The 22,716-nt window shown below is 41.7% G+C and overlaps 3 protein-coding genes across 4 annotated transcripts in view; 2 read left to right on the top strand and 1 right to left on the bottom strand.

Annotated features, from left to right (window-relative positions):
* Positions 1–523: 523 nt before the first annotated feature.
* On the bottom strand, positions 524–5,495 carry UNC50 (unc-50 inner nuclear membrane RNA binding protein). Its single transcript, XM_040056829.2, has 6 exons — positions 5,462–5,495; positions 4,465–4,748; positions 3,490–3,610; positions 1,533–1,672; positions 1,355–1,456; positions 524–831 (listed from the first exon to the last, which is right to left on the bottom strand). The coding sequence occupies exons 2-6, from the start codon at positions 4,742–4,744 to the stop codon at positions 695–697; spliced, it is 780 nt and encodes a 259-aa protein (XP_039912763.1). The 5' UTR covers positions 4,745–4,748; positions 5,462–5,495; the 3' UTR covers positions 524–694.
* On the top strand, positions 5,421–8,672 carry LOC120749437 (cytochrome c oxidase assembly factor 5). Its single transcript, XM_040056830.2, has 3 exons — positions 5,421–5,791; positions 6,169–6,252; positions 8,377–8,672. Exons 1-3 carry the CDS (start codon positions 5,690–5,692, stop codon positions 8,416–8,418), a joined length of 228 nt encoding a protein of 75 aa, XP_039912764.1. The 5' UTR covers positions 5,421–5,689; the 3' UTR covers positions 8,419–8,672.
* A 6,728-nt stretch (positions 8,673–15,400) lies between these two features.
* Positions 15,401–22,716, top strand: part of INPP4A (inositol polyphosphate-4-phosphatase type I A) — a 111,813-nt gene continuing 104,497 nt past the window's right edge. For both annotated transcript variants that reach the window (XM_040056633.2, XM_058419487.1), the window contains exon 1: positions 15,401–15,446. The gene's annotated coding sequence lies outside the window, so the exon portion shown is untranslated. The remainder of the gene's footprint in view (positions 15,447–22,716) is intronic.

Genomic DNA, 22,716 nt, shown 5'->3' with positions numbered 1-22,716 from the left:
TTGTACTTTCCTTCCATGTTCATTGACCTGCCACTGAGAATGGTGGATGTAGTAATACCCACTGGACTGCTAGAGATTGGGTTTAAAACTTGCTGCTATCTTTGGAAACCTGATATGGGTCATGTTAATTGTGCCTTTCATCACTGTTTCTTCTGTGTGCCAGAGCTGTCCACGTATATTTGAAGTAGTCACTGAAGTAAATCTGTTCTCACAATCTTTCATACAAGGAGAGGACAGATCTGTACCTAGAGACAGTTGTTGCTTTACCATCGCAACACTATTAAGATCTGTACTTTCACACAGTCCCAAGGCAAGATATTCCAATATTACTCTTCAAGAAAACTGCTTTTTGGTGTCACTTAAACCCCTCATAACGTAGAGCTTATGCCAGTATGTGCAAAGTATCTGCAGTAAGAGTTATGCTACATAGACTTGTTGCAGTTAAATTTAAGCTACAGAAATGTACAAGTAACTTGTTTTTAGGAATGTACTGCGAAAGTATTTGAACAAAATTGCTAACATGTTTACTGTTGTAAATATTTTAATAAAAAAGGACACTTCAAACTTTTTTTACACAATTATCTACAATAAAGAGAAATTTACAACCATTTACAAAATGTTCTTAATTTTTTCTTTACTGTCAAAATGGCTAAGGTACAAACAAAATAAACATTAGATACACGAAGTCCTAGTTTTATTTCACTCTGTATTTATAAAAGGAACAAAGCATCTTGGTGAAGTTCCATCCACATGCTAATGAGATCAAATAGAGCATGATGAGGAGTGCAAATGGATACAAAAGAATAGCTGTGTTCTTCAAAAAGGGCAATGCTGAAACAGAAGCAATATTGAAGCAAATATAAAGTAGTGCTCTTTAAAAAAGGTGCTTCATGTAGAGTAGCCTTGGGGCAAGGCAGCAACAAAAAATAGTTCTGCTCTGCTGTCCTCCTCAGACATCTCTGCCCTACTAGCCCTACAGTTATCTCAAAAGGCCTTGGGGAACTTTTTTACCTAAAACTATGGTCTTGAACTCATTACAGAATTTTTATCTAATGCAAATATATTCAAGTGGATTTACAGAGGAATAAGAAAACTAAGTTGTGGTGCTATAGGTCTAATACAAGAAGGGAATTTCTTGAGGTGGAGAATATAAATTCTTTGGTTAAGAGGTCCACCCAGCTGAAAATATGGACTGGTACATTTCTATCAAACTTCATTTACCACAAAGAAAGAATTACTTCAACATGCAGCTAAGCCTCTGCTTTACAAATAATATGCTAAGATCAGATAATTAGTCTGAAAACACGCTCTTCATTTTAGTGAAACAAATACAAAAGAAGTTGATGTTACTCACCACTGTATCCTAGGAATGTCACGTAGATGTAATAGCCGATTGCAATCAGCCATAAGGTATTCCCAACAAAATACCCAATGACAGAATCAGATATGATGACATCTGCAAGAGATAACTGCTCTCAGCTGTTTTGACAGTGCACCATTTTGAAGCAGAGAGCTCCAAGTATTCTACTTACAGTTGATGAAGAACAGCTGGATAAAATGCAGGATGACTAGAAGAGGGTAGAAAGCATTCAGATGTACATCAAAGGCATAACCCCACTCCACATCATAATCTCTGTTCTGCTGCTTCACTAAGTACTTATTTGAAATGAACCTACATGAAAAGATATTTGAGACTGTTGTTAATATGAATCTATAGAGCTGACTGACAAAACATAGGTTTGATGTAGTAAGTCATATGTGATCCCTGCTCTCCACCACGAAGTTTCTGCTATCTGGGAATAAAAACATGCAAGAATCATGCAGACCAGCTATTGTTAAAATGGTTTTGTTAAAACTATCATCACATCCTTTGAATGCTTCAGGCAGCTGAAATACCCTGCGGGTAATACAGAAACAATATTTCTTTATAAAGAAGAGATCAGTGCTACAATTTATCAGTGCAGTCACAAGCTGCCATTTCTCTGTACACAGAGGGAGATGACTTCAGTGAAGTGCTCCTACACCTCACACAGAGATGGTTTATTTCATCTCTACAGAACTGACACACTGCAAGGACAGGAGGAGGGCAGGAGAGTGCTCATAACGTGTGCCCATTATTACTGAAAAGATGTGCAAATGCAATGTGCACTGCCCAGTATTACAGGCCTCGAGGCTCTTTCCTTCAGCTTAAGCTCTGCTGACATCAAACTATTTATCTCATTTAGAAGAGGAACAAGGAGTCAATACATGCTCAGAAATAAGAGACCAGAGTTTTCATGGAAGCTTCCTCTGAGTCTTTGTGCCAAGGGTGGGGTTGCAAAGAGGCAGAGCCTGGGTGCAAGGCAAGGAGAGGTGAGGCAAGAAGGAGTTTAGAGTCATTATGAATGGGGGAGCTTTTGGGAAGAAAGGTGATTCTGCACTGGAAGAAGGGACTTGAACCAAACTCAAGCCAGGTGACTGGTACTGAAACCTGCAGGAACCTGACTAAAAGACAGAGGAAAACCAGCAGATGATGAAGTCTTCCTGCCTTAGGAGACTGCATCCTGAAGCACAAGTTGTTGGAGGATGGGGACAGGGAGCATTACTATAAGCTCTGCCCCAAGCAGTTTATGGGTTCTGTCCCAGACAGGAGCATAGGTCAGGGGGACCTTTCATCTATCAACTATGTTTCTTTTATGTTCCTCATTCTCAATTTTGCAATTACAAGCAGGAGTTCCTGAGGCCACTGTCAGGATTTATCCCTTTTCCAATCATCACCACTTTAAGATGTCAGCTCCATCCCTAAGAACTCTTAAATGCCCTTGCTTCCTTAAGTTCCTTGTAAAATAAAAATTCTTTCTTTGCTGCCCTCCCCTTGCTGCAGCACAGAAACAGTGCCTTCCCATCATTTCATGGTTCCCTCACTGCTGCAAGACACATCTATGCTGCTGATGAGGCCTGGATTGTAAACTGACCTGCTCCTGCCTCTCTGCTTCTGCAAGTCTCTGGACAGTAGAGGATAAAACTGGCAGCACTTACCAACAAAGCAAAAAGGTGCCCAGCACAAGACAGAACAGATGGGGCTGCAGTGGCACCAGCTACAATCTTCAGCAAGAAGCACAGGCCAAGTGTATATTGCTTAAACAGAATCATCCTCAGGCTTACAGTACTTGACTTACTCATTCATTATTTTGATTGAATTAGCTTTTTCTTTTTTTTATCACCTTTTTTTTATTTTTTTATTTGGCATTACTGCTGAACATTAACCAGCTCAAAAACAAAGGAAAAAAGCTGGAATGTTCATCATAATACAGACTTCTGACCATTTAACTTTGTAGGAAATAGTAAAGAAAGAGATGTATTATTTTTAAGGTATAATTTTGAAACAATTACTAAAATAGCAGAAAACCTATAGTCAACACTTGAGTGTAAGTTTACCCCAGAGAAAGAACCAAGTGTCTCACAAACAGCAGAGAATTCTCTCTGTCTGAACAGCAAATCACTACTTACCACATCAGAGTTGCAATCAGGAGCCCAACGCCTACGCAGTCTATGAATACAACCCAAAGTAGCAGTTTTATTGTTTCAAAAAACCCCATGTCCAACACAAATCCAAATCCTACAGTAGAAACTGAAAGTAGAGAAAGACCATTAAAGTCAGCTGTGGAAACAAAAGCATGAGATCTTAAACTGATGGGTTTTTTACATATCCTGTTATGAAATCTCCAGTTTCCTTTTTATTTTTCCCCCAAGATTTTCAGTTCAACAGTTTAGTTTTATCCCACCAAAAACAAGATATAAAGCAATTTATTCATGATATGAACACTCATCTCTGCTTGGGTCTAATTGTAATGGTCCACCCAAACTATTTTTTAAAAATTTCAGGCAATGCTACAATAGAACATTCTTTGTTTTATAAAAGCTCCTTGTTAACCCAAACCACATGTGTAATTCTATTTCTGTTAAGAGTTTTTATATTACAAACAACAATACTCTATTTAATAGAAGGCAACTGAGACAATACTGAATTTGCAGTTCAGTCATTTATATTAGCCACTTTTTTATAGCTTAATTCTGCAATATACAGAACCTCACCAGGACATTTATGGTAAAAACAGTGTTTTATCCATAATATTAATGTATACCAAATATTCAGTATTTTTTAACAAAAACACTGCCATGTGGCATAGGGTTTTCTTACTGTCTGTAAAGTTACAGTGAACCATGCAGTTTAAAATGCAACAGAAAATGAGCTGCAACAGAGAGATCAATTCAAGACTATAGAGTACTACTTAATCCTACTCCGATTTCTACTTCTCACCTTAACTTCAAAAAGGCTAGGCCTTTTTCTTCTGCTCTACTTTGATTAAAAGGTCATTCATACAGATTGGTCCTTTTTGTGTGTGTGTTATTAGAAGGAAAATACACGTTCATCCCTAAACTTTTCCTCCCTCTTCCTCACGCTCTCTGTTCTCCCACACTCACCGCAGAGCCAGATACTGAGCAGCACCAGGAAAGCAGGATCATCTCTGGCCCATTGGTCCTTTGTCTGTTTTCTGTAGTGAAAGTTCCTGTAAACCCTCTGTGGTGAAGTGAACAGGTAAAGCATCTGCCAAAGCGCAAACTCGAAGTCCATCTGTCGGAAGTGGAAGAGCCTCCGGAGGTACTTGTAGCGTTTCGCTCCGGCCGTGTGCCTCGCAGCATCTCTGGGGCTCAGCGCACCGTTGCCCTGGCTCCCAGAATTAACCAGTGTGGTTGGCAGCATCTCGCTAAAGAAAGAATTTCAAATGATGCATTTGATTTTGCACACAACGTGGGGTACAAATAAAATAACGCGACGCAGGCCACGGCTGCAATGCTGAAGTGACAAAAAATGAGCACAAGCATAAACAATGACGTTTGTTGGAGCAAGTGCAGAGGAGGCCATGGAGTTGGTAAGAGGGCTGGAGAAGCTCCCTTATGAAGACAGGCTGAGAGATTTGGGTCAGTTTAGCTGGAAGAAGAAGAGAAGGTTGCATGGAGACCTCCTAGCACCTCCCAACATCTGCAGGGGGAAAACAGGGAAGCTGGGTCTCGTCATCAAAAACTGCAGTGATAGGACGAGTAACGGGTACAAACTGAAACAGGGGAAGTTTAGGTTAGATACAAGGAAAAAATCTTTCACTGGGGTGGGGGTAAGGCACTGGCACAGGCTGCCCAGAGAGGTTGTGGACGCCCCAACCCTGGCAGCGTCCAAGGCCAGGGTGGATGGGGCTTACAACAACCCGGTCCAGCGGGAGGTATCCCTGCCCACAGCGGGGGGGTTGGAACCGGGTGATCTGTACGGTCTCTTCCAGCCCTTAACCAGCGTACGATCCCATGGCTCAGGAGCGGCCCGGCCGCCACCGCTGACAAACGCCGGCCCCCCTCAGCGGGGCCCGCGCTCCTCTGCGGGCCGGGCAGCGCCGCAGCCCCGCGCCCCGCCCCGCGCTGAGGGTCTCACCTGCGCCCCGGCCCGCGCCGCGACCCCCGCCCCGCCCGGCACCGCCGCCACGGCCGCCTCCCGCAGCCTTCCGGCACCGTCCGCGGCGCAGGCGCTCGGGATCCTTCCCGGAGCCGCCCCGTCCCTTCCTGCCCCCGCCGGAAGCGGCCGTAGCGCCCGGGATGGCGGCGGCGTTCGGCGGCGGCCGCGGGGCGGGCGGCAGCGGGGTGTAGCGCCGGGCTCGCCGCCATGCCCAAGTACTACGAGGATAAGGAGGAGGACGGGCGCGCCTGCAGCGGCGTGAGGGAGGACCTGCGGCAGTGCCTGCTGGAGAGCCCCTGCGTCCTGCAGGTGAGCGCGGGCCAGGCACCCGCACGTCGCCCTTTCACGGCCTCTTACCTCTTGCTTGCAGCAGTTTGGGGAATTACAGCTCCGTACCGAAGTGCAATCCTTCGTGAACTTCTCTGAAGTTGGAAGTAAATGATCCTCAGAGGCCCCTTCCAACCCAAATTACTCAGGTGGCCGGAGCGTGGTGCTGTTAACGCCGGAGTCGTGGGTCCGATCCCTGTAATGGGCTTCCCTTAAGAGTTGGACTGGATGATCCTTGTGGGTGCTTTCCAACTCAGAATATTCGGTGATTCTGTTCTACGATTCTGTGAAGTGTTTTGATGTCTCTTTGACGAGGTGCAGAAATCAAATTTTTAATAATTTCTTTTTTCATCTACTAGGAAAACAAAAGCCCTAAACAGTGCTTGAGGGAAGGACACTGTAGGAGTTTGCAAGTGACATTCTTTGCGTGCAAAAGATCAATGGTAAGTGTGGTGTGTCTTCTGCTGCTGGCCTGGATGTTTCCTGTCCTTTCCCCCCCTCTTTTTAAGAAAAACACATTATTTCAGTAAGGTGGGTGTCAGTAAGCAGAACAGCTCTTGCTTTTGAATTCTAATTAAACTATGGGTGTTGTACTCAGTTCTCAGGAAGAAGAGTAGGAAAAATTGGAAAAACGCGTGTTTAAATTGGATTAGGCTTAGAATGTCACAGGTAAGTGATGTAGGTATTTTCGCCATTGTTTTTAGTAAAGTTTTGGGTGAAAAAAATACTAGTAGATTAGGTAATTGTAAGATAAAATGTCGATGAGCTATCTTTTGCCTGTAAGGTCTTTGAAAAACATCTGTATAGAAAACATTTAAATGAAGTGAAGTGAGACTTTCACTGTTGAAGGAGGATCTTGCACTGAATTCACATTGAGTCATTAATTTTCTTGAAATACTAGAATTCTTGATAAATAAAAGTTTGGTTTTTTATGTAATGAACTATCCCATGTGGAAATGACAAGTAATTTTAAAAAATGTAATTAGATACAGTTTTCCCTATTTTGATAGGGACTTGTCCCTTGTCCAGATTTTTTTTTTTTGCTTGTGTTTCCATAACATTTAAAACATGTTTAAGGTGTGGTAAAGATGGTATTAAAATTTCCAAACATGAGAAGTGCAGGGCTCATCTTAATTTTATCTGATGAAGAGTGTACAGCTGAAATGGTACTTCAAATTTTTCTTCCGTTTTGTATTGGTTGTAGCAGCTTTTTATACATCTTCTATATGAACTATATTAATCCATAAAGTGACAAATTATTATTTCTGTGTATGGGAAGATGTTGCATGTTGAAAGTTTGAAATACCTACATGGAGCTGCAGTAGTGTCATATGTATTTCCAGGTGATGTGCCAGTATCTTTATGTCTGTGGATTGGTAAGGGAGCCTGATGAAATGAAGTTTCTAGCTAAATGCCTCCAATCATGCAGGGAGAGGCCTGGCTCTTAAATCATTTTATTTAACTCCCAAATTTTAAGGCTGATGAGTGCAGTTTTTCTTCCTGTGTTAATTTTGTAAGTTTCAATAATCATGCACTTGTCAAGCAAAGTTGTTATTTGTTACAATAGTGAAACTTAAAGAGTGTCCAAAACCAAATTAGACACTAAATACAGATATAATTTACAGTATGCTAAAATCATCAAGGGTTTTGCCTAGATGCTGTTTTCATTTCAAGGAAGGAGAAAGTCTTATCAGTGGAGTAGCTCAGTATACTTTAGATGTTGAAGTAGGGCCAAGATTTAAAGTGAAACCTGCTTGGTTATTGGACAAACTGTGTCATCATGAGTCTAGCTCTTTACAAATTTTGGTGCAGTTCTGAATTCTGTAAGAGGGTTAGTAAATGGTGGTAAAATAAATCTTCTCAGTCTAATGTCAGAATATGGCTGAGTTGCAATCTGGCACTGCCATCTTCAAGACTGGCTATATAAGTTCAGAGGAATTTTCTCCAAGACCAAAGTATATTTTTCTGCTGTACTGGGAAAAAACTTGCACTTTAGCTTCTGGAAGTACTGCACTGTGGCTTTTATTTTAACTTTACCATCATCTTTAGCTTTTCGTTAAGTGTTTTTTCTGTAATTGCCAAGAATAAACTTGCAGATTTTACAAGCTGAATATTGTTTCTGTTTTTACTGATTTATTTCTATTTTTTTCCAGAAACTTCATGTATTTAAGTTATCTGTCTCCTCTCAGGCATTGGTAGTAACTCCCTTTTCAAGCAGATCTGAATTTTCCTCCTTCAGTTTATCGGTTACATTTGCAAAACTGATCTAAGCAGATTTATACTACCTTGTTTGTAGTGGGTTGCTTGCCATCCTACTATGCTATCATTTATGTTTATTTCAGAATGCACAGGAAGCTTATCACATAATTTTAGTTTTGTGTGAGGTTTAAGATCATATAATGGCTCTTTCATCAGGATCCCCTGTGGCTTGTTTGCTACATGACTAATTTTCTTCTGCTTTATTCTGGCATTTGTTCTGATGTTATAAAGTACCAATGTAGCACAAACACTCTGCAATACTTCTTTTGGAAAATACCTGCTCTTAATATATTGTCTTCAATTTTCAGTTGGATACCAGGGCAAGATTCAGAGGAAGGAAGGGATACTGAAGTCCTCGTCAAGAGACCTAGCCATGGGAATTTGGGGTTCATCAGCACTCTGCGCAAAACAGAGACTAAAATAAGAAGATGGTACCTGCTGCATCCTTTCATGCAGCGTTTTCGTGGAAGGTATCTACTCCTGAGTATTCCAACAGATTGACCTTGTCGTGTATTTAAATGTTAAAAAGAAAGCAAGCATAAAGCTGCAAGTTCTGGCCAAAATCAGTACCTGTTATGTATTTGCAATAAAATTGTGAAATCCAGAACAAGCTGCAGAAGTTGTCTTTCTGTTTTGGAGAGAAGTTGTCTTTTGTGACTTTACTGTACATTCTGATAATCTTTTACTGTTAGAAATAATACAAGGAGTGGAACTGGAAGTTCACTTGGTGTGTTGAGGAAGAGTTTCCTTAGTAGGTGAGTATCTCAGAGGGTTTCTCAGAACAGAGCTATTTTCAGAGATGAGGAGTTGACCAAGGTTGTAAAATGTCTGTGCAAGCTGCTTCCTTTCCAGTACATTTGCTACCCAATAAACCTGTAATAGATGGGAGCAGTGGTGTTTTTCACTCCCACACTGCTAAGGAGAAGTGGGATTTTTGGCAGTAAAGAAGCATTAAATAATGCTCAAACCATTACTGTGGTCATTGTTTGCTGGTTCTGTATAAGAACTGCTTTTCCAGAGAAGCATTTCCTTTTTCTTCCTTCAGTGTCTCTGCCTCTACAAGCCTTTAAGAAATAAGTGCTGCTGTAACTCTTACATGTGGAAACTCAGCTTAGGTAAGCTAATTAGAAGCAAGATGAGGAAACAGTGAGAGAGGTGAGGGCCATAGTAACTTCTTTTCTTGGCTGAAGTTTATAGCCAAGTGTCTGATACACATTCAGTCTGAACAGATGCATGCAACAATAACTTCAGTTAATGAGCACATGTTGACTATTTAATTCTGTCTGTCTTAAGCAACTGTTCTGTAATGAGTCAGAGATTGTCTATATTCCTTGTATTTGTAGGACTTTATTTTTGCTACCTAAATCAACTCTGATTTCACATTTTTGTGTTCTGTTGATCATGTGGAAGCTAGTTCATTTGTTCAAGTGCTCTAAGTGTCCTTTGTTTTCCGCAGCCTAATTACCATATTATCTCTTTACATACACTAAAATGATGATCGATGTCTATAAGAATATTTTTAGCTTAACACTCTAATTCCGAAGTATTACTCACAAGCCTTTTCTATGGGGAAAAACATAAAAAAGGTACTAAAAATAAATACAAAGCCACATGGCAGGTATTTAAATGTCAGTTAGAGAGAGGAGTGGGAATGGTATGTGGATTTGGTAGTCAAGGACTCTTCCATGGTGTGCCCTACTGCGTGGGTTTGTAGGTTGATTGTTCAAGTGATCTTTGTTCCTTCCTCAGCCATAATCACTAAGCCTCACGTAATGGTGCTGCAGCAACTCATTTTGGAAGGGTGCAGAAAGATTGCTACATCATGGACAGATACCTAGTTATTTTTAGTAATCTGCTTGATCCCGTGGAGATCAAGTGTTAAAATTAAATCTATTGGATGTTTTATGGATTTAATAATTAACAGAACACACGTATTATTTGATCTAGTAGAATGTTAGTGTCAAAACTTCCTAATGGTTCACTAAACTACCTAGGACTATGAAAATACTGTAATAGGTATCCAAATACTGATTTTCAAGGGCCTTGTTCAATTCCAATATTGTGTAACATAATACTCGGTATAAAGATAAGTAATTATATAATTATCTTGGGACTTTGAACACTGTCCTACTTGAGAGATATTAATGCTCCTTTGGGAAGAATAATTTGTTTCATTAATACCCTGTCCTGTGCATTTGATTACAGCTTTTTCCCTAATGCAGAAAATGTTTTTATTTAAATATATTTATGTTTTTGTCTCGTGCCTTGTGCTACGTTACTGACTTTTACTAAGAATGCATGTTTCTATTTTTTGGTTAACTTTACAAGATGGGATCTGCGAAACTGGGTTGTTGAGGACAAATGGTTGACATGGCCCCAAAAGGCTCATACTAGTTTTAGAATCACAGATATAAGCAGTGCTAATAATTTTTCTTGAATAATTAAAGAATAGAGTTTGCAAAGACCTCACTGCTGCTCTTGTTCCTCTGATTCGTTTTCCATGATGGAGAGCCAGGGGGTGCTAAATGATGATGAGACTGATGTCACAGGCTGTGGCTCTGTCAGTGTTAGGACCCGTCTGTGTTACAACATCCCATTTCAGCAATTTAAATGTTCTCTCTGTGGTCCAATCCTGCAAACACAGTTGTATTTACAGAGCTGTAAACACATATTGCAGAACCGCTCACATGTTTGTGATGATAAAAAATAGGCCGTCGTCATTTACTCTGACAATTCTTTAGGCTGTTAACTGTTTTTCAAGTTAGTAGAGAGCAATAAGTATATGAGTCTCTTTAACAAAGGCCCATGTGTATATGTCTTGAAAAGTGAGAGAAAAGGGTTGGTGTTTCAAAAGTATCACACATTTAGTAGTTAAGATGTGCCTCTCAGAAGGAAAGACAAAGCATCTTTTAAAAACCCTCACTTTTGTAATGTTTTCTGCTTCCAGAATGGGTGCATTTGTATTACAAATACAAATGTATTTGATGTAAAGAGCTTCATTATTCACAGGGTGGCACAAGGAATTGGTTGTCCAGTCTCTCTTCACTTCTAAAGTTTATGGAGAGTAGCAGGTTGGATGAAATGCTTTTTATCAAAGAAAACATTTAAAATTATATCTTTCCAGTGAAACCCTGAAACAAATTAGATTGACACCTTCTACTCATAAGAAGAGCATTAAATGAAGTCCTCATCTAAAAATGCAGCCACAGAATATAGGTGGTAAGCAGTATCTGTTGTTTAGGCCTGTGGTTAGAAAATTTACAAATACAGAACGGTAGCAACTTTGTTAAGATGATGAATTTTATGCTGCTTTGATATATGGTCTTTTAGAATATGTGTATTTATTGTAAATACGATTCTTGTCTAAAGCTGAAGAGCACAACAGCTTAATTCCAGTTTTAAGTTGTAGTTGACAGAATAATAGCCAGAAACCTTAAGATCCTTTCTCATTTTTTTCCCCCCCAAATTTGCCTGCTGAATTTTCTGTTTCTGGCGTGGTTTTATTGCAGATATCTTCAGAATATCATAAACCAGTTACTTCTGTAAGTGGCACACTCCACAATGACTTGGTTGAGAGTCTATAGGAAGAAAATTCTGTGAACATAGCAGCTTCTTGAAGTGGAGTATGCTTTATTTTCAGGATTTATACTAGGTTCATTAATAATGTTCTTGAACACTGAAAGTGGAAGAAGCAACAAGATCAGCATTTTATAAGTTGCTTAATTATGTCAGCAGAAGGTGTTATATTTCAAATAATAATGTATTTTAGTAGCTAAACATTGAAAAAATATTTTTATGTCAAGCTGAGGTTGGTGTGTCCTGATGGAGGCTTTCATATACAATATTCTTTTTTGGCAGACCTGTAGGTACTATTGGGCTGATGTGAAATGGAACGTAATAATTTCCCTAAAGATAATTTCCCTAAAGATTTTTTAGTAATTTTTAGAGGAAATGGTACAAGTAAATCTCTGTGACCGAGAACAAGATTTTTTAAAATCTGCAATATTGCTACTATTGCTTTAAAAGGAGCTATGGAAAAATAGCAAAGCAGAAATTGGCTCATAAGTCATAAGTTGTAATGATAAACTGTGCTACTGTAAAATTGTATTGTGTTGTCTTTCATTACCACTCGAAGAGGAATGTGAACTTTTCCTAGTTAATTTGTAACAGGAACTTTTGAGGCTTCTTTGGTGGGGAAAGTTTTGAAGCCTTCTTGAGGTCACAAAAGTCTAATATTTATTAGCTGTTGTCTCAGGCTTTTGTTTCTGTAGCAGCTGTACCTCATTAACAGTCATAGCAGGACGATTTCTGGGATTCTGAGTGGAAAGAAATCTGTTACGGGTTGTTGGATTGCTGGCATGCTGAGGAAGATGAGTGTAAATAGTGCCTTGAGGGGATTTATTATCAGATGTGTAAAAATTTGTATTCCTCGATTTATGGGCAAAAGCTCCATAAAGCTCTTTATCAGCTGAGACTGGATATTCTGGTCCCTTCCTCCTTTATATTAGTAGTTAAGGTAAGAGTTTGATACCTTTCATCTAATCTGATCTTCTGTGAAGCTTTTTATTCTAGGGAAAGGCATTAGCTCTTGAAAATGGCATAAAATCTGATTGTTTTCTCTTGATAGAATATTTCAATAGTAATCCCTCTGTCTTGTGATTAGAACTTTACTTCGGTTTTCACTTCTGAGAGAAGAGGGGATGGCTCCGCAAAGAGATTAGTAGTATCTTATGTTTTCCTGGTGGAATGCATTTGAAAGTTAAAAAAGAAAAAAAAAAGATGCAATGAAACGCATGGCTTGACTTCCTAAAATCTTGTATTATACCTGCTTTCCTTAGTCTCATCACAGGGGGGGATTTGCAATCTTCTTTTAGGAAGGAGATAAACCTCTAGTACTGATTTTTTTTCATTGATCTACACACAGGTAAAATTCCTGCTTTCTTTTTATACTATTGATTTTGCTTCCAAGGTGAGTGTCACATTTTGTCGCTTAACACACTGTGTTAAGTTGGGATCTCGTGTTCAGTTCTCTGTCCCTTTTGACCCTGATGCCTTTTTCAGAGTTAGTAGTTTTTCACTCTGAAGTTTTCCCAGTGTATGGCTTGTTTTCCCAGGGTATAGTTTTGTGTTCCTTTTCTGGATATATAACCTGAGATTTGGCTATTAAAAATTAATAAAAGTTTTGAACAGTTTGCTTTATCATCTGTTCCAGAGCTTTTATGTGATGGCCCAGTTCTTTTGTTCATCACAGTGTCAGCTGTTGGGTTGTCCACAAGTACAATTGGCAGTGAGTTTATACATACTTACACACCTTTGAAGAAAATGTGAAATAATCTTAAACCTGCTAATGGTGCCAGAGCAGCTCTCTAAGTACTCTACAGAAATACAACTCCCCTCTGTTTGTGAGGTTTCGTTACTTATAGATAAGAAAACATAATCTTACCATAAAATTAGGTAAATGGAAAACCTCTCTAGCTTATCCGTTCCCGCCCTGCTGGGTTTTCTTGTATTTTGCCTTGGGTAGTTCGGGCAGCTCTGCCTACAAATAACATGGTGATTCTCCACATCCTCCTTCAACACTGGTGCTGTGTAAGACCCTTCTGGTCCCTTGGGTTTTAGTGCTGTTTCAATTCCTTAATACTAAATGAACATCAGTAGTAAACATCGTTCTTCCAGAGTCCTTGGTGGGGAGCTGTCCAAGTCTGCTGCTTACAGAGATTGTATTTTGGTTGATGATGATTAATAATGTCATCAGCTGCAAATAAACTATGACTTTTTGCTGTTAAGATCTGTATTTAATTTGAAAGGTGCTTGTGACAATGTCTACTTGCTTTCCAGCCTGTTCTCACCAAGTATATTTAATATTTTTATGCAAGGATGGCTTTAACTTTGCACGGTATGCAGAGGAACTCTTATTTTCTGTCTCTTTGTTTAAAAATGTGGCAGGGTTCATTAACGTTGTGCTAAACTATGGGCAAAGGTAAATGTGAAGAATTGTGCATATTTGACTATGCGCTGAAAACCTCTTCTCTGTAAGTTCTGTGTGATTTTGAAGCAGGAAGTTCTTTATGGAATTTCACCAACAACATGCAGGAAGAAAAAAGAAAAATTCAAGCTGCCTCTCGTGGCTTTTCTATCCCAATTCAGATTGTACTGGGGACTTCAGCTGGCAGCTTCTAGCATGAGGGAGCTACAACAAGCACATTAAAATTCTTACACTGGAGTGGTGTTGGGTGATTCAGCTGGTTCTTGGCAGCAGTCCTCTGCAGGTCATGCACAGTTGGCTGGAGGCATCCAGGCAAGTGTGGCCGTCTGTGTCTCACTGATTCCCCACTTCAGCATATTTCCTCCGTGCAGGGACCCCTCACCTCCCTTTTGGGAGTTCCCACAAGCTAACTTGTTAGTAACCTGTGTTCTCCTTGGCGTTTGTGCACTGTGTAAAAATAATGAAATGGGCCATAGCTGGACTGTGACCTCTTCCTACATTCTTTCAAATGACTCTTAACATTGCTTGAGCATGATAAATTCCTCATTGATAGCAGCGGGGTACAGAAATTGGTTAAGAAGTGGAGCCCAGCCTCCAGCTGCACAGCTATTTCAACATATGCATGTGAGTGAGACAGCTGCCCGGCAACTTCAAGTGTGTAGAATGAGGGTTGGATGGATGGATGGATGGATGGATGGATGGATGGATGGATGGATGGATGGATGGATAGAGGAAATGTGCTAAAATGTATCAGCGTGAGCAGCAGGACTAGGACACACCGTACATGGCCTCCACACAGACGAGGCCACACCTTGTGTGCTGCATCCAGTTTTGGGCCCCTCAGTTCAGAAAAACAATGAGATGCTTGGAGCATGTCCAGAGAAGGGCAGTGGAGCTGGTGAAGGGTCTGGAGCACAAGTGCTGTGAGGGGGAGCTGTGGGTGTTTAGCCTGGAGAAAAGGGCACTCAGGGGGGGACCTTAGTGCTCTCTCCAACCACCTGAAAGGAGGCTGTAGCAGGGTGGGGGTTTGCCTCTACCCCCAGGTAACCAGCGACAGGACAAGAAGACGTAGTGATAAGCTGGGCTAGGGGAAATTTAATTTGGACATTAGGAAGGATGCTGATCTGCAGATGAACGTACAAGAGATCGCTAGTTTCTATGTTTTTGGATCCTCCGGCTCGGGCTGCCGGCGAGGCGGCGTGCGGCGGGCCGGTTCCAGCCCCGGCGGGCGGGCGGGCGGTGCCGGCCGGGCTGAGGCCGCAGGGGGCCGGGCCAGGGCCGGGGCGGGGCCGCCGCTCCCGGCGCCGTCAGAGCGGGCGGGCGCCGGAGCCGCTGGGGGCGCGGGGCCGGCGGCTGCCGCGGGGCGGTGCCGGGCGAGCCGCGGCCGCGGAGGTGAGCGATGGGCGCCGGCCGGGCGGCCGCGGGGCGGGGGGCGGCGGGGACGAGGTGCGGGGCGGGCGCCGAGCGCGGCGGGGTCGTGCGGCCGCGGCGGGAGGCGGCTCCGCGCCGGGCGCGCACGGCCGAGCCCCCATCTTGGGGAGGCCCTGCCCGCCGGGTTCGGTCGCCGGCGCTGTCACCGGCAGCGCTGCCGGCTCTGTCCGAGCGGGCTCGGCGCTCGCCGGGGCTCGAGCCGAGCCGTGCCGGCTGCGGCGGTGCGCGTAAACAGCGTGCGTGGAGGGTACAGCGCGTAAACAGCCGCCGCCGGGGCGGACGCGGCAGCGACACATCCGACACGGGCGTGATGTTTAACCTCCCCTAATTTATTACAGGCCGGGTTTCACCATTCCTTTCCCGTGTTGAGGAGCCTTAAAAGGAAGCAGATTGTGTGTTTAGTTTGGTGCATATTTCAGATTTTTGCCCGTTTATTGAGCTGGAATATGATTGTGAAATATGGTAGGTAGAAATGCCTTTGCAGTACTGATGCACCATCATCCGTCCTGTGTGGGTTTGGCAGAGCAGCATCAAGAATGAACTTGAAGCTTTATCCCAGTGGCATACATTCCCCCCATACCATGAGTATACGCATACCGTCAGTATACGCTTATCAGAGCCCGGCTTGGACTGCAGAGACGCTAGAGGGGCTTTTGCCTGGGTGTTGACAGAAGCTGTCCACCCGCAGGCCGATATCATCCTTCTGCAGAAGCCTCTGGTGTTGAGCTTGTCTAGGCTGGCAGTAGAGACCCAGCTGGGAGGGTCTTGCTGGGTTACTTCTTAAGCAGAAGAGGCAGAGACTCATCTTTGTCTCTGCCCTCAAACTGTAAAACCCCTGTTGTGCTGCAAACAAGGTTACTTTGCAGTTTCACATGCAGAGCAGCTGTTTGCTAATGCTTTTCACAGAGCTCTTAATTAAAAGCTTTTAAAGTTTTTCTTCCTGCTTCTGAAGGTCTTAATTCAGCGGGCTGCCTTGCTTCTAGGAACCCAGGGAATGCAATTTTTTCACGAGTCTCTCTGACTCTCTATGCAAATGTTAGGTGGGAGCAAATGGCCGGGGGGGGGGGGGTATGACGTGTATTTTTGGTAGGAACTTGACATTCAGTGTTCTTAAATTTAGAAGTTCTGTCACTTTCAAACTTTAAGGTGCATGTGACCTCTTTTACTCACTGTTCCCTGCTGCAGTACTAAGTTGATAGCAAATCATGATTTCAGGGCTGTTTTCAAATATGCGTATCTAGGCTGTATGTATTTTGCTAGATACGCAAAAACTTTGCCTCTGATTTAATTTATTTTTAATGAGCTAATTTTCACTTAATCTGTAGTGGGTGGTAGCTTGCAGGGAGCCAATGTGACAAAAGAGCCCTATGATCTTCAGAGGATATTTGGCTCCCTTACTGAAGACGGTGATAACACCTCTGCAGAAACTTGCTTACTTTACATCTGTCTCACTTGCTGTCAGCTGAGACTGAAGGCTGTACCCCTTCCCAAGTAGCAGAATTTTCAGTCTTAAGATCTCAGATATATTGACGGGTGTCATTTGTCATGTCTTAGACTTATTCATGTCCAGTCTGATTGTACAGATGCCATAGTCAATGGAAGTTCTCCCTGTGGAGTGAACTGACTGCTAGGAGAAATGACTGCTTTGTTTCCTATATGTTCTGGTTCCTCAGTCTCTGTATTATTTTACTAGAATTAGGAAGGAAAATGAGAAGGCCAAGGATCCCCTTTCAGTTCTTGTTTCCTTGTTAAGATTTAATTCAGGCTTCTGGGCTGTGCTGTGCAGCAGCAAATTTTCATTGCCCAATTGCTAGTGCGTAAGACGCACCATTAGAATATAACAATACCTCTTGGACCCACTTTGTGGATGTCACTGTTGGAAAAACTTCCCCATTTTTTGACTGCATATGAAGAGCAATTGCCTTGCTTGGAGATGTCGTTTGAAACCTCTACCTGTTCTGTTTGAAGAGAGATGTGGGATCAAATAACAGAGGCAGCACAGCTCAGAGCTCTGTCTTACACGCTCTTTGTTTCTGCTTGCCACTTCCCTTCCTGTTTCTTGTCTGACAAACTGAATTTCCTCTCCATTGTTGGATTATCTACCTAAATCTCAAACAGACATCCTTTGCAGAAACATTGTTGGAAAATGTTGTTGACCTTGGAAGAAGAAAGCTTTAGGGTGTATCTACTTTGTGCACATCTGTCAGACAGACAGGCTTAGCCTCAAATCACACCTCTTGCTGCTTTATCTGATACGATACGTTCTTTCCTACAGATGAAGCAGATTCTTCTGGCTCTCAGATAGAATGAGACATTTCCCTTTTCTGCTTCATAGGCACCTACTTCTACCACTGCCCTCCTTCCTTTGTAGTTCTCTGTAGCACTTTGCTTACTGTGTGAAGTGTTGCCACAGACTGGCGACATGTGAGGCAAAACCAAGGAGCAATCAAGACAAAGCAGGTTGAGAATGAAGAGCAACTCAAGTGAAGTACAGAAAATAACAAGAACACTGTAAATTAAGGACATGACTGAGAGGAGGGCGTGTCTCCTGACTGCACAGGGGAGTGGTAGGGTCATAGTCTTTGTGATCTGTGTTGTATGCGGTACGGGAGGTGTACGGGTGATAAGGCAAACACTCCAGGCTTTCCTGGCAGTTACTGCTCTAAAATATCATAAACTGGGGTTAATGACATTGCATGAGCCAACACAGGTGGACATTGTGCTTCTGTCAGCCCATTGATCCAGCTACTTTTTGTGTCTTGAAGGGGACAGGCAATGCCGGTGCTACAGAAATATGAAAACAGCATTTGAAGCTTTCAGTAAAGTATATTTATTCAGCAAGAAGGCTGTTTCTGGACTCCTAGTGAGTGTGAAATTCTTGAATTTATGATAATTTTATCAAATATGCAATAAATAATGAACTGGCAAATTGAAGTACCAAGGTACATCCTAACTTAGCTAAAACCATCTTGGATGATATATAATAGAGTAATGTAGTTTTCCCCCAAATTTCCAGGCAAGTTGAGATCTTAACCTTAGGTGAAGGAGACTTTCTGTCCAGCCTGTAGTATGTGACCAAGGATTTCTTTGCAACAGAGGTTTGTAAACGTGCGTCGTTATTCACTGAGTGCTCATTATGTACATCAGTGAGATACTGCTAAGACCTTGTATGAAACCAGCAGGATATTTTCAAAAAGACATTGACATTCTTGAGCTGTTATGTTTAGACCTGGCCCACTTGTTTCCTTTGATGTTCTTGTATATCTCATGAATGCCTGCATCTTGTTTGTGCATCTGCTTCTGTGGTGTGCTGGCAGAGAAGCCTGTTGTGTGTGAGTTGCTTCTCCCTAAATACAGCTGTGTTCTTCCAGTTTGTTGCAGACAGAGCAGATCTTGTGAAGGAGGTAACCAAGTGAGGTGAAAGGGAATAGCTTAGGAGAAAAGGAGTGAATGTAGAGGAGGGATGTGAAGGGAAATGAGTGTAGAGGGTAAGACAGTACAGGAAGGAAGAGAGATAGAGATAGAAAAATTCATCCAGTATGCTTCTCATCAAGGTTTTGTAGCATCTGCCAGTGGAGCACTTTGGAGCTGTAATTTCTGAAGAAAATCTGGAAGTATTGCAAACCTGTTGCTTTAGCTGGGGTGTGCTTGGGGGTGATGCAAAAGCAGGGGCTGGGCTTTATAGCTGGATTTCCCTGGCAGATGCATCCCAAATCTGAGATATGGAAAGCAAGTGGAGCTGTGTCACTGAGTGAGAACCTGCAGACAGAGGCCTGGTACAAGGTTTGCGTGCTGCTAACTCCCATTGCTAGGTGAGATGTTTTAGAGCTGTTGGGATCATCAGATCTGACAAACACAGGTATTTTAGTCTTCCTTGACAAAATATGTGTTACCATGCATCTAACCTTTTAGAAGAATAATTATTCTTCCCACCATATGACTAATTATAGGAAGCATACATGTACAGATGTTGCAGATCTTTGGAAACAGCACACTTCAGTTCCTTGAGGCACTTTATAGTTAAGGTACACTTACTGCAATGTTGCAAACTGTGCAGAATCCTGCAACTGTAGCCAGTTCCTGTGAATGCCTCTGCCCATGCCCACTTCCCTCCTTTTATAACAAGGCTAAGAAGCCCACGTTAACTCTGTGCTTGAAAAACTGTTTTGCTTGGCTCTACCCTGTTGTATCACTGAGTTTTCTCTAACTAACTTCCAGCAAAATGAAATGTGATTAGAAAGAATTTGATGCCTAGAATTTCTCCTTGCCGTGAGTAGAACAAGTCTCAAAGGTGGAAATTACAGCTTGGAGTGGAGACACAGAGAATTGCTGAGAATTTGTTCTTCCACTCATTCTCTCTTGTTATACCTATTGTATTGAAATGCAGTGCTGGGTTTACTGCTAGGGTTAGGCATTAGACCTTGCTATAATTCCTGTTTGTGTTTGCTTCAGGTCTTAAATGTTGGCAGTCTGAAGCTTGGATTCAGACTTAAGAAGAATCCTTAAGCAATTGTCCAGTCTTTAAGAGCTATAATAAGACTTCAGAATGAAACGGCTTTGTATCAGGTGTTTTAAAAATCCTTGGGCTGCTTGGAGTCTCTTCTGTTCTGTTTCCAGCTCTTTCTCTTCATTTTCTCTGTGAGGATCAGTGTTAAGAGAATAATTTTTCATAGTTTGCTAAGCCTCTAATTTTTCACAGTGCTCTTTCAAACACCAGCTTGTGGGGAGGGGGGAGGGAGGGGTCTGTTTTGTGCTGAATACAGTAGGTATTGATAGCTAAAAATCTCAAAAGATTTAATTTTTTTTTTAGTTTTTCACCTTACCCACCCACATTTTGTCTTGCCACTAACAATTCTTTCAATCATGTAGCTACTTTTTACATTCATTAGGCTGGAAACTACTGCCTCCCACAGCAGGGCAGGTGGAACGAAGTGTGTCCCTACGCTTCAGCAACTTCAGTGCAAAGTTCAGCGGCTTAATTTAAACTGTTGGATTGACATTTCTGAAGAGTGTTCGCTTGGTCTGGTCCATTGACTTTGCTTGGGAGGCCGTAAACTTGAACAGCAGTGTGGTAATATCTTCAGTCACCAGAGCTGCTTGCCGGGCTCTTAGTGCCATTTTTCTGTTATATTTTTTACCATAAACTGCTAAGTGCTAGTGCACTGTTAATTCTGATAACAGTTCTGTAAATATTAAAATTTACTTAACATTGCATAATTTCTTTTGAAAATGGTTCTCAGATGTTGTCTTGTGGAAGATGCTACACGTAAAATGTAAAATCTGGGATAAGTCTTCCTGTCCAGGTCCAGAAGTCTGTAGAGCGTTTCTCAGCACTTCCATTTTTGAGAATGGACATTATCTGCACAAAAGAATTGTCTCATGGCTATCTTATCCCTTCCAGGTTTTATGGGTCACTTTTAAAGTTCAGAATTGTATATCACACAGGCAGTTACAGCAACAATTAATATGATACCAGTAGATGATAGTATCAGTAAAAAAGGCATGCATATATATATATATATATATATATATATGTTTAAATGTTGGTGTCACAGCTAGAAGCTGGAGGCTTTTGGCCTGTGACACTTGACTCCCTGTGGACTCATGGTCTTTCTTTGTTGTCCAGTCACATATTTCTATGAACATGGTTGAACATGGTCCTCAAGGTTTTCCAGGGATCATAACTTCTGTTCCCAAAGTGCGAGTGGATCATCCATCATTAACTCTGAGACTGGAAGAAGTGTTTGGAACTGGTTCCTTGCCAAATGGAAAGCAATGCTGCTTCATATAAACGTGATTTTAAGCTGCAAATGACCCACACTGCTGGTCAAAATAGCTGTCTTAAAAGAGCAAACCACAGTTTGGCCTCATGGATTCCAATTATGCTAAATCTTTAGTTAGATGATCTACTTTTCTCTTGTATTTAGTGCACAGAAAGGGTGTTGTCTGGGGATGAACTGTGCAGTAAAGACCATCAATGAGTGTAACAGCTTTATTTGTTGCAGAAATTGGAAGTTGTACAGCCATCAAAGCAGGAGATTAAAGGAAGAGGAGGACAAAATTGTTTTTTTTGAGTGAGAACTGCATCCTTCCAGAGGCCGGTGACACAACCTTACCACTCCTCAGAGTTTCTGTGTGGTGCAAGGCAAATCTTTGAACTTTTTCCTTTTGCCATTGGTCAGTGCAATATTTCTTGGATTTTGTGTGCCTGATTTAAGATCTGATTTCAGTTTCATAGAACATCTAAACCCTCCTATCTACTACTGCATGTTGTGTTAAAGGCTGTATACTTCCAACATTGAATCGTGGGTGTCTTGAGTTGGACACACAAGCTAGTTGGTACTTTATTCTTTCTGCAAAAGCTGGCTGGTTCTCCCTTGAAATCTCTGTCCAGTATCTCTCCCATTCCCAGAGATGATTCCCAGCCTCCTTGCACTAGTTTAGACTGCTCCCCTTCGTTTTCCTCCTTATGCTACTTGTCCCATCTCTTTGGTTGCCCATTTTTTGGCAATTTCCCAGCTCTTTACTGCAATTATTCCTCTCAGCCAAGTTGATTCTGACCTTATTTCTACCTCCAAACATCAGTCCTCCTCTTCTGGCAGCTTGCCAATATTGTTCTTCAGTTACATCTGCTCCTTTGGTTTGGCCATTTTTACCTGTGTTTTTTTGAATTTGATATTTCTTTCTTATCCCTAAAGGCTTGTCATAGAAATACAGCTTCAGTTGGCCAAGTTCAATATTCAGCCAAACTGTTGAATGATTACTATAAGGAACTGTCTTCTGAACCTCTTGGGGTACCTGTAAGGCAGTGCATGTGCAGCTATGTTACCTGTGGGAATAAAAAGTACTCATTCTTTTGGCATCTCTGAAGATTTTAGTTGTCAATTAACTTCTACTGGATCTGTATTTACTATGACTTTTTAAAGGATTAGAAGAGAAAGGGAAGACTGACAGTCGTTTTTTTGGGTTTTTTTTCATATTATGCAAAACATTTTTTCTTTAGACCTTACTCTTGGTAGCAGCTGAACTCTTTGAGCTGAAACTGTTGATTGTTCTTTAAAAACCAGTCTGAGACAAACACTCAGCATGAAAAATTTTGGACACACTTTGGAAAAATGTAAGCAAGTGAAAGTCTTTTAAGAAATGGTGTGAGCAGGTGTAGTTACAGGCACAGATGCTACTGGTCCCACTTTCTGATTGCTCCTCTTGTGCTGAACAATTAGGAAGTGCT

Source organism: Hirundo rustica, chromosome 2, assembly GCF_015227805.2.
Source record: "Hirundo rustica isolate bHirRus1 chromosome 2, bHirRus1.pri.v3, whole genome shotgun sequence".
Lineage (NCBI taxonomy): Eukaryota > Metazoa > Chordata > Aves > Passeriformes > Hirundinidae > Hirundo > Hirundo rustica.
This window is presented reverse-complemented; position numbering and strand designations above follow the sequence as displayed.

Excerpts from the sequence above, each read along its gene's own strand:
- UNC50 (XM_040056829.2), bottom strand. The coding sequence starts at position 4,744 with ATGCTGCCAACCACACTGGTTAATTCTGGGAGCCAGGGCAACGGTGCG. Across the intron at positions 1,673-3,489 it reads CTGATTGCAACTCTGATGTG|GTTCATTTCAAATAAGTACT; the intron begins GTAAGTAGTGAT and ends CTTTTCATGTAG. Across the intron at positions 1,457-1,532 it reads CCAGCTGTTCTTCATCAACT|ATGTCATCATATCTGATTCT; the intron begins GTAAGTAGAATA and ends TATCTCTTGCAG.
- LOC120749437 (XM_040056830.2), top strand. The coding sequence starts at position 5,690 with ATGCCCAAGTACTACGAGGATAAGGAGGAGGACGGGCGCGCCTGCAGC. Across the intron at positions 5,792-6,168 it reads AGAGCCCCTGCGTCCTGCAG|GAAAACAAAAGCCCTAAACA; the intron begins GTGAGCGCGGGC and ends TTCATCTACTAG. Across the intron at positions 6,253-8,376 it reads TTGCGTGCAAAAGATCAATG|TTGGATACCAGGGCAAGATT; the intron begins GTAAGTGTGGTG and ends TTCAATTTTCAG.